Raw genomic sequence first — 12042 nt, 5'->3', positions numbered from 1 at the left:
ATGTTATGAAACTAAAGTCAACCAAGAAGTTGAGTTTATCTGTAATAAATACATATTACCTATTATGCAATTTTATGTTTCCTACAAAAAAGTTTTTTGTACATTTGATAGCTAGGTATTACCTTTTTGATCTGAATCTGAATAACTTTTCCCATTTTGATCTGAATAAATAAGTTGAGTTTATCTGTAATAAATACATATTACCTATTATGCAATTTTATGTTTCCTACAAAAAAGTTTTTTGTACATTTGATAGCTATTACCTTTTTGATCTGAATCTGAATAACTTTTCCCATTTTGATCTGAATAAATATCTACCTGACCACATCATAAGCAATAAATGTTTTGAAGGTTTGAGAATTATTAGGCACCTACCTTGTTACATAAGTTGTTCAAAGTATTTCCTATGATCAAGATCAAACTTTCGAGCCGTCTGAAAAACACGAGGTTATTATACCAGCCCCAACAATCATATCAGGGAAATCTGAAGAAATTAATAAATTTTTTGTACATACATTTGATAGCTATTACCTTTTTGATCTGAATCTGAATAACTTTTCCCATTTTGATCTGAATAAATATCTACCTGACTACATCATAAGCAATAAATGTTTTGAAGGTTTGAGAATTATTAGGCACCTACCTTGTTACATAAGCACTTATTTGTTAACTCGTGTTAATAGCCAAATCCATAGTACTAATTGTTCGTGAATAATTGAAGCAGATTCTATGGTCTTCCCAAAAACTTAACTTTAATGCGGGTCAACTTTAGATTGAAGTAGATAGGTACGTAAGACCTAAAGGTCAAATCCATTTTCATGATGGCTCTAGTTCCACTCAATGAGATAATTACCAACTCAGTTGACCCTAATTATAATGGGTTTATTAAAGGATTTCCTGAACCCACTTTTGCTAATCTATGCTCTAGTTCTACTCAATGAGATAATTACCAACTCAGTTGACCCTAATTATAATGGGTTTATTAAAGGATTTCCTGAACCCACTTTTGATCTTCAGTACCTACAAATATAGGTACTGAAGATCAAATAATTGAGGCTGAATGAATCTATGTAGTGAAATGGTGATGATGCGGCAATAATTATGTAACAAGATTGGTTTTTAGAATTCTGGAATAACCTTCTATCAAATCATTGAGAAGTTACCATTTTTTTACATGCTAGGTACCTATGTACCTATTGTACCAACCTAATAATTTCTTCAGAATTCTGGAATAACCTTCTATCAAATCATTGAGAAGTTACCATTTTTTTACATGCTAGGTACCTATGTACCTATTGTACCAACCTATTTCTTTATTTTAAAGATAAACCTAATAACTAACTTTTTTATCAGCTTTTTACTTGAAAATCTCAAAAATAAAATGATAAAACTATCTATAAATGTCAAATTAATTTTGTTTCGTTTCTTTTTTCTGTTCTAAAGCAGGTAGGATAAATCTTTCCAGAAAATAACATGCTCATCAATGTTGAGTTGAAATTAAACCAAAAAGCTTCTCTTTTAGTAATGCTGTGATATCCACGAAATTGGGAAGAGGCTTTCACCATGCACAAGTAATTCATGATATAGTTATAGGTAATATCTCTAGTAGTGCTGTCAAAACCTAATAACTAACTTTTTTATCAGCTTTTTACTTGAAAATCTCAAAAATAAAATGATAAAACTATCTATAAATGTCAAATTAATTTTGCTTCGTTTCTTTTTTCTGTTCTAAAGCAGGTAGGATAAATCTTTCCAGAAAATAACATGCTCATCAATGTTGAGTTTAAATTAAACCAAAAAGCTTCTCTTTTAGTAATGCTGTGATATCCACGAAATTGGGAAGAGGCTTTCACCATGCACAAGTAATTCATGATAAATATAGTTATAGGTAATATCTCTAGTAGTGCTGTCAAACTTTCTTGACTTGGCGGGGCGGAGCGCTACCACGCTCCTTAATTTAGATTTGATTTGTCTATAGCGGGATATAAGCCATTAAACCTACCTGATATAGGTACATTTGCTACACTCAAGATCAAAGAAATTATCTTGGTACTTCCTAGGTACCTATACCTAAACTAATGCATTTCAAAGTACGGTGTATACATTATAGATCCTGCCTACGTAATAAAGAGGCATGTAGGTACTTTGAACTTTTGATTTATTCATAATGGAATTTCAGCTTTTACCTCCATAAGTTTCATGTACACAATAACAAAATAGCAAATTATACAGGGTATATTGTAGAATACTTTCTATAGAACACAAGGTGTTTGTAAACCTACGAGAATGCTCGGAGACTACTGCCGAACGGTCTCCTGGTATGTTGAAAGTTTGTAGACGTGAAGTACCCGGTACATAAGAAACTCTCATTGTCCTCTGCTATGGAGTAGGTTTGTGTTTGGAACGGTCTCCTAAAGTTTGTAGACGTGAAGTACCCGGTACATAAGAAACTCTCATTGTCCTCTGCTATGGAGTAGGTTTGTGGTACTTCCTAGGTACCTATACCTAAACTAATGCATTTCAAAGTACGGTGTATACATTATAGATCCTGCCTACGTAATAAAGAGGCATATACTTTGAACTTTTGATTTATTCATAATGGAATTTCAGCTTTTACCTCAATAAGTTTCATGTACACGATAACAAAATAGCAAATTATACAGGGTATATTGTAGAATACTTTCTATATAGAACACAAAGTGTTTGTAAACCTACGAGAATGCTCGGAGTCTCGGAGACTACTGCCGAACGGTCTCCTGGTATGTTGAAAGTTTGTAGACCCGGTACATAAGAAACTCTCATTGTCCTCTGCTATGGAGTAGGTTTGTGTTTGGAGTTTGGAGCGTCATTAGTGGTTCATTGTTTACTGACATTCCTGTGTCTTGACATTTGCATTTCATCCATGTTCTCCTTGATCTGCTGTAATATGATTATGTATAGTAGTACTAAAGCGTGAGCAATGAGACCTGCTTTCACTTTGATGCATGGAGATACAATGGACTCTTGCGCAGCTGTCATATTTATGTTTCTACACGACACACCTTTGGCTGCTGTCTATAATTTGGGCTATATCTACTCAGCGAGGATTATTAATGAAATGGTAGGTGACACCCGGATCTACAATAGGTATCATGTTCAAGATTTTATTTTACTCTACTCAGCGAGGATTATTAATGAAATGGTAGGTGACACCCGGATCTACAATAGGTATCATGTTCAAGATTTTATTTTACACTCTGAACTCTGAGCTGAGTTGGAGACAACGTCCGATCAGTCTTCGAGCATTCTCAGATTTTAATAAAGTTTCCGTAAGAATAACTTCAAAAATTTCTCAAAGAACCTCGTACTTGGGATGGGAGGGCTTATTATTTAATAATAAATCCTTATAACAATTGTGAAATCCTAATAATAACTAATGTTTAATGTATGATGTAAGTGGTATGTTGTGAAGACAATAACATGAGTTGGTGACAAGGAGAGGGTGGTACTCATTTGTAACATAATGGCAGTCCTTCAGTAAACCTCTATTGAAGAGTGCTTCATATATTGTAATTATTTTAATAGACATCTTGGAATACATTAGAGATAAAACGCCTCCTCCAAACATATATATGCATAGAGAACAATATCATTTAGACAAAACTCTCTCATATACCTCGTGTCAAGTGTGGTGCAAAATAAACTAAAACATTGATGAAAATAGCACTACCTACATCTGACATTACAGAAAACATATCTAAAATGTAGGTAGGTATGCTGATCTAAAATGTACATGTTAAAAGTGAAATACAACACATAAACTGTCAAAATACACAAGTTAGACTGCGGAGGGCAAAGGAACTTTACAGTCCTATCCCAACAGGATAAACAACCTTTATCATGTTCTATACCTACATAATTATGTATAGTCCCCAAACAGAACAGATACGAGTTTATCGTCATTAAATATACGTACAATGGAAAATGTTACTGAAATAAAGGTTGACACGGTAAGTAAGTATTGAAATGGAAACCTGTATTAGGTATTAGGTACCAACTTTCGCTGATATGAATTAAAATCAATCAAGAAATCAATACTCCAAGTGTACCTCAAAAAGATATAAAAAACTATTTTAAACCTGAGAGTGTACCATATGAACCTTTGACAAGTACAAAAATTGCAACCAATTATAACAGCAACAACGAAGATAAAGAAACAACAAAACATATCTAAAATGTAGGTAGGTATGCTGATCTAAAATGTACATGTTAAAAGTGAAATACAACAGTACAACACATAAACTGTCAAAATACACTGTATTAGGTATTAGGTACCAACTTTCGCTGATATGAATTAAAACGACAAAAAGTCCTTCGATTCATTCTGCGCGCTGAGTAAAATCTGTCAAAGGAAGATTATCGGATTATACATCATGCGGTGCGTTCACTCACGGAATGCATGATACCAGGAAGAAGGAGAACATCATGGATGGGGAATTTGAAGGAATGGTACAAGATGTCAAGCGAAGAATTATTTAGAGCGGCAGAAGATCGACAAAGAATCAGGAACATGGTCGTCAACGTTCGACAACGGACATGACACACCAAGAAGAAGAAGAAGTTTTAACAGAGAGTTGATTTTGAATCAATAAATCTCTGGGATGTCTAGAGGTGGACAGGTTAATATATTACCATAGATGAAGATGCTAGAATAAAATATAAGTCAATGTTTTAACAGAGAGTTGATTTTGAATCAATAAATATAATATATTGTTATCTCGAATCGGGTCATGTACATTAGGATTAGATAGCTATAAAGAACATGGGAATGGAAGTATACCTAACTACCTACCTATTTAAATGCTTTTTTGTCCAGAACTGGCTGTTCATAAGGATAAACCTCTTTAGTTATTCAAGTATTCAGCATACCTCGAAAAGCGCCCAGATGCTTACATGTCATTTCTTCTACGGTCGAGTTGCCATTGACAATCAGAAATGTGTTTTTCATACCCAGTATATATACCTTAACCTACCCAGGAATCTCTTTAGTTATTCAAGTATTCAGCATACCTCGAAAAGCGCCCAGATGCTTACATGTCATTTCTTCTACGGTCGAGTTGCCATTGACAATGACAATCAGAAATGTGTTTTTCATACCCAGTATACCTTAACCTACCCAGGAATCCATGTCATTTCTTCTACGGTCGAGTTGCCATTGACAATGACAATCAGAAATGTGTTTTTCATACCCAGTATACCTTAACCTACCCAGGATAGGTATAGTTGTGTAATTTAGGCTTTGGGTCTCTATACCTATTATTCTGTTCTGAAACTTTGTTTACTTAAAACTTTTTCAAGGCTTCCGAATGATTCGATTATTTTGTCAATAATTGTTTTGGTGAAATATTTTCTATCTTAAAATACTTCCCGTGTAATAAGGAATCTTGATAAAGTATCAAAAAAATTGGATTTTTTTTTTTTCCAAGCAACATTGACTTTGGTTGATATCTGGATGAGTGAGAGAATAGAAAGTAAATAAAAAAGTACCAAAATGAAGAAAAAAGAAAAAAAGAAGGTGGCTGCGAGATTTGAAACTGAGCCCTCCCTTCTACCTATTATTCTGTTCTGAAACTTTGTTTACTTAAAACTTTTTCAAGGCTTCCGAATGATTCGATTATTTTGTCAATAATTGATTTATTGATTGATTACAATTTGTGCATGAAATAAGCAAAATATAAGAGGGAATATCCAGTCTATCTTCATAGCATGATTAGCATGGTCAATGATCATAAGGTCAAAGATACTGAACATTTGAATGAAAGGAGTTCCAAGGTTCAACTATCGAATTATTTGGGGACATTCGAAAGATGAACTTGCTCCAGCAAAATATTCAATGAGGTTCCAACAAAAAGTTGAGGGTATTAAATCAAAAAACGGGTGCCGCCTTACAGCATACACCCCAAAAACGCTAAAACAAAATTTATTTGGTACTGGGGTCATACATAGGGGTAGGTACTGTCACTCATGAGAGGTAATATCTATACATATGTCTAATTGTCCATGTATACCTACCCTGTATCTATCACGTTTCTGAGTTTCTTCATTATGTTTGAAAGGTGTTTGATGAAAGCTTTTACCTTTGCTCTGTTCCAGTCCAAACTAAACTGTGAGGTGCTGCACGATTCCTCTGCATTTGAAGTGAGATGGGCTATAGCAGGTGACAGTATTGTTCTACAGCTGGTGGCCAAATTAGGTGAGTAACCCCAAGTTCACGTGAATAGGCAAGTAGGTAGGTATATATTATTATTATTTATTTTCATTAGAAGTCCATACATTATTTTATTTTCTTCTTGAAGATTATCGTATTGGTTACATCCTGTGCAATGTCCTCAAGATCTTGATGTCAAGAAATTCAATCTTCTGGTGTAAACTCATAAACTAAGAAATCAATCCCGACTGTAAGGTTATTATTGAATTTCGCCACCAGTCACAAGTTCACCAGTTCATTTCCAATATTGCCACCCAATATTCATCTACCTGGGTACATTGCAAAACATTTAATGTTGAAAATCATGGACTTAACCTTTTAAGTCCGAAATTCAAAAGAAATTATTTTTGGTACCACAATACCTATTGTGCTTAAATACATCTAAGGTAGGTAATAGTAATATGTTTCCAGACTTTCCAGTTATACCTACTCATAATATCTAATTAAATTATAAGTACATAAAATTATGTCTGAAACACAGGACATAATTATGTATTTATACATAATTATGTCCTGTGTTTATATACATGGCATACATACGAGTACATCCCTTAATAGATTGATACGACGAGACACAATACGAGTACATACCTAACTACAGTAGAACCTCGATTATTTCAACCTCCATTATTTCAAGTCTCTATTATTTCAACCCCAAAATCAGTTTAAGATAGGGTATTTATATTAAGTATTTTGTTCTTTTGAATCTAAATTTTGAATGTATGAAACACAGGACATAATCTTAGACATGTTTCAGACATACCTAATTATGTATTTATAATTTAATCCCTTAATAGATTAATACGACGAGACACAATACAAGTACATACCTAACTACAGTAGAACCTCGATTATTTCAACCTCCATTATTTCAAGTCCCTATTATTTCAACCCCGAAATCAGTTTAAGATAGGGTATTTATATTAAGTATTTTGTTCTTTTGAATCTAAATATTGAACCTTTTTCATTGTTTTATACGGAATTTCAATTATTTCAACTTTTGATTATTTCAACTACCCTCGGTCCCAATTAGTTGAAATAATCGAGGTTCTACTGTACTTCCCAATAAATAGCTACTTCGTGGTCAACACTGGAGAATCCCTTACAGAGGACATTGAAAATATCCTCAACTCGTTTGAAACCAGCAACGTGAAGATCAGAAGATAAAATTCAATTAGCTTCGTTTGAAAAACTGATCAACTTTCCAATTGGACAGGGGGTACAAATGGTTTAAGAACTTCAAGTTAAAAAATTCCTAATCCAAATCCGATTCTATAAATCACAGAAATCAATATCGAATACAATGATAGTGATCTTAGAGGTGCGTGAAGTTAGCACCACAACTTTTGCTGCGAATTTGTACCAAAGCCCATCATTTAGTACCCATTCTGTTCCATCAAACCCACTTTGTCCCATAATTTGTACCAGCACCATTACATCACAATTCATGTTTTTAGTTTTCCTGGTTTGAATTTCCCACTTAGAAGAATAGATACAGTAAAACGGGGTGAATAGGAACAGTGGGGTGAATAGAAACGAAACTTTAGGTTAAGGTTCGAAAATTATTTATTTTTCTGTCTGGCTAGGGGACGTTAAACAGAGAGAAGACTAGCGTCTGGCTGTGGGACTATAAACAGGGAGGAGAACAGCTAACCCTAACCAGCCTAGCAAGCTGGCAGTTCCTCAAAGGGTTCTCTCTGCTTTTAAAGACCAAGTACAAGTCCTCACGATGGTTGACTGCGGTTCAGGACGAGCGAGCCAATTTAACATGGCTAGAGCTAGAGACCATCACCCCGGTGTATAGCAGATACAAAAAGACATCTTTTCTTTATTCTGCTATCGCCTTTCGGCGAAAGCTAAAGCCGCTACAACAACAACACCCCGGTGTATAGCAGATACAAAAAGACATCTTTTCTTTATTCTGCTATCGCCTTTCGGCGAAAGCTAAAGCCGCTACAACAACAACATTGAAATGATTAAATGAAATGGTGGATACTCACTAATCAATTCATCAGGCAAGTATTTTGAGTTCAGCTAATTTTATTCAGACAAAAATTACTTATATCCACAGTACCGTAAAAATATAGCTTAGTCTTTTCTGAGAAAACAGGTAAAAATAAAACCATTTTCTTAACCCATTTTCCGGGCTTTTTCTTAATTCTTATACACACCACTGTTCATATTCACTACCACTTTCAATATAAAAACAATAAAATGATAATGATTTTATAATCTCCTGCTTGATAGGTACCTACTATGCCACAGAACCGTGCATTACCTTGAACTAAAAGTGGAACTTTTAGAACCGTCACTTGCACTTCGCACAACTTGTTAAAGTTCATATACATAGCTTGCGGGATATGAAGCTTTGCTGGATCCCATTTAGTTCCCCTACAATCCATAGATAAAGCTAATGATTAGCACCTAGTAGGCAACTTTTGTCTTTGAGATAATTTTCTTGTAAAAACTTCTGACATTGTAACATGTCCATAGATAAAGCTAATGATTAGCACCTAGTAGGCAACTTTTGTCTTTGAGATAATTTTCTTGTAAAAACTTCTGACATTGTAACATAAGTTTTTCACGTTGTTGTATAGGAATCGTCTCCACCAAAAAGTACTGCAGAAGCCTTCAACTTAATTATCCTTTGGTTGCATCATATTGGGAAACTCCATATTCATAATTCCGTCTCTTAAGTCCTGAATACTGTGGAATATGCATGTAGGAATTATCGAAATAAACACGATGAAGGTTGTCGATAATAGGTGTAATAAGAAGACATTATAATCAGAATTCAGAATATTTAGATGTGATTTGTCTCAACAAGTAACAAGTTCCATACAGAGGGACCTGAACAAGAGCAACAGTAAAAAGAAGACAGCCTCATAATTATAGCTTGTGTATGTGTAGGTGGATAGGAGAATAGAAGATGAATTTTAAATCGTGACACAGAACTAAACGTTGGGTTGCAACATTTAGCACACAGAGTAACCTTTCATTTTGTAATATACAAAGGACTTTGAAGAACTTGACACGGTCAAAGGTTATGCTCAAGATAGAACGAGATAAAGTCCCGTCTTGGTTGGATATTCTCGATTGGTCTCTGCGAGTGTTAAAGACTATTTAAATGTTAGAGATGTTGTTCCAAATGAGATGTATCATATGCTTGCATGTGTCCAGTACGAAGCCTTTCCAATGTCATTCATCTTCAGCCTCCGCCCGATACTGATGTAGCTGCTGCCCTACACCAGTTGTTGGCTCTTCTGCCTGTCAGGTCGTTGGATTCCTTGTAGATTCTCTTCCGCCCTTTCAGCCATTGACCATGTTTCAACTGTAACCCTGTCAAGGAGCCCTTACAGGGTGCTATCAACCCAATAAATAGCTACTTCGTGGTCAACACTGGAGAATCCCTTACAGAGGACATTGAAAATATCCTCAACTCGTTTGAAACCAGCAACGGGAAGATCAGAAGATAAAATTCAATTAGCTTCATTTGAAAAACTGATCAACTTTCCAATTGGACAGGGGGCACAAATGGTTTAAAAACTTCAAGTTGAAAAATTCCTAATCCAAATCCGATTCTATAAATCACAGAAATCAATATCGAATACAATGATAGTGATCTTAGAGATATACTAGCTGACATTCTGAGTCGCACAATATGCATATTGTGAACAGTCAAGTAACAAAGCTTAAAATCATAACAATGGCTAGAAGTAGTAATACTATTATTAAGGTTAACAATGGGTAGGTATCTGTCTGTAGTTGACTCAACGGACAGGCTCAGTATCTAGCGTTCAAAGTCTGGGGTGAAGGGTTCAATGGCAAAAAGTTGAGATGATTGTTGTTGGAAATATCATAAATCTTGTTTGTTTTCTCAATATTCGGTGGTAATTTGATCTCCTACTTATAGTCATTACTCAATCACTCGATGAGAATGATTGAAATGATTATGTCTGGCTAGGGGACGTTAAACAGAGAGAGGACTAGCGTCTGGCTGTGGGACTATAAACAGACTTTCAATATAAAAACAATAAAATGATAATGATTTTATAATCTCCTGCTTGATAGGTACCTACTATGCCACAGAACCGTGCATTACCTTGAACTAAAAGTGGAACTTTTAGAACCGTCACTTGCACTTCGCACAACTTGTTAAAGTTCATATACATAGCTTGCGGGATATGAAGCTTTGCTGGATCCCATTTAGTTCCCCTACAATCCATAGATAAAGCTAATGATTAGCACCTAGTAGGCAACTTTTGTCTTTGAGATAATTTTCTTGTAAAAACTTCTGACATTGTAACATGAGTTTTTCACGTTGTTGTATAGGAATCGTCTCCACCAAAAAGTACTGCAGAAGCCTTCAACTTAATTATCCTTTGGTTGCATCATATTGGGAAACTCCATATTCATAATTCCGTCTCTTAAGTCCTGAATACTGTGGAATATGCATGTAGGAATTATCGAAATAAACACGATGAAGGTTGTCGATAATAGGTGTAATAAGAAGACATTATAATCAGAATTCAGAATATTTAGATGTGATTTGTCTCAACAAGTAACAAGTTCCATACAGAGGGACCTGAACAAGAGCAACAGTAAAAAGAAGACAGCCTCATAATTATAGCTTGTGTATGTGTAGGTGGGTAGGAGAATAGAAGATGAATTTTAAATCGTGACACAGAACTAAACGTTGGGTTGCAACATTTAGCACACAGAGTAACCTTTCATTTTGTAATATACAAAGGACTTTGAAGAACTTGACACGGTCAAAGGTTATGCTCAAGATAGAACGAGATAAAGTCCCGTCTTGGTTGGATATTCTCGATTGGTCTCTGCGAGTGTTAAAGACTATTTAAATGTTAGAGATGTTGTTCCAAATGAGATGTATCATAAAAAAAATTTATCGCTTAAAACGATAGAACGTAAAATTAAAAAAATATTGGGAAAAAAAATGAGGAAATTCCGTACAGTAGTTTCGAAGATACGACGATAGAAACCCGGCGCATCCGGACCGAGTCATTTGACTCGTAGCGGCAACACTGTATCGGGCGCTGAGGGTATACCTCTGACCGTCTGACGTCATACCAAGATACTGCTAACCCATGCGCGTAGGAATCAAGGCTATGGATATCCTTTATCATTGTTATCAGCTCCCGTTTTGATCGGTACAAATTTTCAAAATCGGGAAATGGTTGGATATATCCCTTTTGGGATCCCCTGATGTCAAAAAAGTAATTTTTAGCCCGTGGTCTGTACGTATGTATGTACGTACTACAGGTTTAAATGGGAAAAGGTGGTATACAAAATATCTCAAGAACAGTTTGTCGTAGAGCGATGAAATTTGGTATGCTCTCTCGGTATGGTGTACGAGTAAGGTCCAAGACTGTAACAACTTGGTAAAAATCGGACAGTCACTCATCCAGATATGAACCAAAGTCAATGTTGCTTCGGACTTCGAAAAAAAATGCAATTTTTATGTGATTCCTGAAAAGGTGGTATACAAAATATCTCAAGAACAGTTTGTCGTAGAGCGATGAAATTTGGTATGCTCTCTCGGTATGGTGTAAGGTCCAAGACTGTAACAACTTGGTAAAAATCGGACAGTCACTCATCCAGATATCAACCAAAGTCAATGTTGCTTCGGACTTCGAAAAAAAAATGCATTTTTTTTCATATTTTATATACACGGGGAGTATTTTAAGATAGAAAATTTTTTCAAAAGAAAAAAAAAAAGTTCAATGAAATTTTTCGACCAAAAATCGGCCGCTTAAGGACCGCTCCTGAGGCCC

The 12042-nt window shown here is 35.1% G+C and overlaps 1 protein-coding gene across 1 annotated transcript in view; it reads left to right on the top strand.

Annotated features, from left to right (window-relative positions):
- LOC103514024 (protein Skeletor, isoforms B/C) overlaps positions 1 to 12042 on the top strand; it is a 50825-nt gene that overhangs the window by 23872 nt on the left and 14911 nt on the right. Inside the window, exon 6 of the mRNA XM_026827083.1 lies at positions 6133 to 6232. Coding sequence (XP_026682884.1) covers positions 6133 to 6232 — 100 coding nt within the window. The remainder of the gene's footprint in view (positions 1 to 6132; positions 6233 to 12042) is intronic.

The sequence above is a fragment of the Diaphorina citri genome, unplaced genomic scaffold (genome assembly GCF_000475195.1).
Source record: "Diaphorina citri unplaced genomic scaffold, Diaci psyllid genome assembly version 1.1 scaffold1070, whole genome shotgun sequence".
NCBI classification, from domain to species: domain Eukaryota; kingdom Metazoa; phylum Arthropoda; class Insecta; order Hemiptera; family Psyllidae; genus Diaphorina; species Diaphorina citri.
The sequence above is the reverse complement of the archived record's forward strand: the minus strand, read 5'-3'. Positions and strand labels throughout refer to the sequence as shown.